General features: G+C 76.2%; 1 protein-coding gene across 1 annotated transcript; it reads right to left on the bottom strand.

The window, feature by feature from the left end:
* Positions 1-67: 67 nt before the first annotated feature.
* MNEG_16716 (hypothetical protein) lies at positions 68-2012 on the bottom strand (the record flags this gene model as incomplete). Its single annotated transcript, XM_014034814.1, has 3 exons — positions 68-137; positions 277-1439; positions 1728-2012. The coding sequence occupies 3 exons, from the start codon at positions 2010-2012 to the stop codon at positions 68-70; spliced, it is 1518 nt and encodes a 505-aa protein (XP_013890268.1).
* Positions 2013-2024: the final 12 nt, after the last annotated feature.

The raw sequence follows: 2024 nt of genomic DNA on the forward strand, positions 1-2024 counted from the left end.
CCGTCCCCGCTGCCGCCGCCCCCGCGCGCCGCGGCGCTGCCGGCCGAAGCCGACCGCCCGAAAACACTCAGAGCGCGCGCGATCGCGCCCGCCGACGGCGTGCGCCCGCTGCCCTCGCTGCCGTGCAGCGACGCGCGCTGCGACATGCCGCCAAGGCCGCCGCCGCGCCCGCCGCCGCCGCCGCTGCCGCGGGGCGCGTGTGTGGGCATCGTCGCGACCCGCAGCTCCACCGCCTGCGCCGCGCCGCCGCCGCCGCCGCCGGCCTCCGCCGCCCACTCCGCGGCCGCGAGCCGGCTCGAGTAGCGGCGCAGCACGAACGCGGGCGTGCGGCGGCGGTATTCCCTCGCCAGCGCCGGCAGCGGCGCGGGGCCGGCGGCGATGAGCCCGGCGCGGTCCTCCAGCCGGCCCCCCTTCCCCCTGGGCGGCTCTGAGGGGTACACCCGCCCCGAAAGTGACGTCATAGTGACGTGTACGAGCTCGACAGGCAGGGGGTTGCCCTTGAAGCGGTACAGGCCGCACGCGTGTACCTCCACACGCGCGACCGCCTTGGGCACGTCCCGCAGGACGTACCGCGGCGCGCCGGGCGGCTCGATGGCGTCCGGATGCGGCGCCGCCGCCGGCGGCGCGCCGTTGAGCGGCGGCAGCGGGCCCGCGGCCGCGGCGCCGTCCAAGGTTGCGGCGGCGGCGCCGCAGTCTGAGGCGCAGTTCTCGGGGATACCGGCGCTGAGCGCAGACGCGCCGCTGCGGGGCGCGGGCGGGCCGGGCTGCGATCTGAAGAAACGAGAGCGCGGCCGCCCGGCGCCGCCGGCGGGGCCCGGCGCGGCGGGGCCGGCAACTGGCGCGACGCCAAAGGGGGAGCCTGTCAAGAGGCCGCCCGTGGAGTCGGTCTGCTGCAGCGGCTCCCCCTCCGCGACCCCGCCTCCGCCAGACGCCTGCAGCGGCGCCGCAAGTGGCCGCCCGCCCGGCGCGGCGCCCCCGCCGTCCGACGCGCCGCCGCCGGGGCCGGAGAACGAGGCGCCTGCGCGGAAGCTGCTGGCGGGGCTGCTGACGTCACCCAGGGCCCCTATGCTGTCGTAGCTGCCGAAGTGGCCCCCAAAACCAGACGCAGACGCGTAGCCGCCGCCGCTGCCGCCGCTTGACGCTGCCGCCGTCGTTGCCGCCACTGCGGCGCCGGCCGCCCCTGCGCCCCCACGGCCGGAAGGCACGTCGCGCGGCGCCGACGGCTGCACGGGCTCCGGCGCGCCGCCCGGCGGCGCCGGCGCCGGCGGGGCGGGGGCGCCGTCGCCGTCAGGGGCACCCGTGTGTGGGGCGGCCCCGGCACCGGCGCCGGCCTCTGCGGCGGCGGCGGCGGACGTGTTGGCAGCATTGGTGGCCGCGGCCTCCACGTCTGCGCGCCACTCCGCCAGGACCCTCTCAGCCACCGCCGGCTCGCAGACCACCTGCAAATTCGAAACCATTCGAAAACGAGCGTGGCGGGGGAGGAGGGTAAGGGGCAGAGGGGAGCCGAACGACCCAAGCGCTGATTACTAACCTGGTTCGGGGCTCTCGCCGGAGAGCCGTGTGCTCGTGCATTCCCCCTGACCATTATATTGCGCGCCACGCACGAGGTAGCAAACAGAAGCCCGCGCGCCCAAGCCCCCAAAGCCCACGCCGCTCTCGTCACTGCCAGGCCCCCGACTCTGGCTTGAAGAACCCGGGGCGGCTGCCGAGCAGTCAGCCCACCGCACCTGCCCGCCGTGCGCGCCGGCGTCCATGTAGCGCGCCGCCTGGTTGACGCTGTTCCCGTGATAGTCCGCCCTCCCCAACGCGTCCGGCATGATCGCCTTCGGGGGCCCCACGCACAGCCCCATCTTCAGCCGAGGGCCCCGGAAAACGAGGTCGCCGTTCGCCGAGTGGACGGACGCGAAGCCGCGGTGCAGCAGGACGGATTCGGGCCATTTCAGGTACAAGGCGGCCTCCTGGACGACGAGGCACCACTCCAGGGCGGCCCTGGGGGTGGCAAAAGCGACCATGTACTTCAGGTC

This window comes from Monoraphidium neglectum (assembly GCF_000611645.1).
Source record: "Monoraphidium neglectum strain SAG 48.87 unplaced genomic scaffold scaffold06701, whole genome shotgun sequence".
NCBI lineage: Eukaryota > Viridiplantae > Chlorophyta > Chlorophyceae > Sphaeropleales > Selenastraceae > Monoraphidium > Monoraphidium neglectum.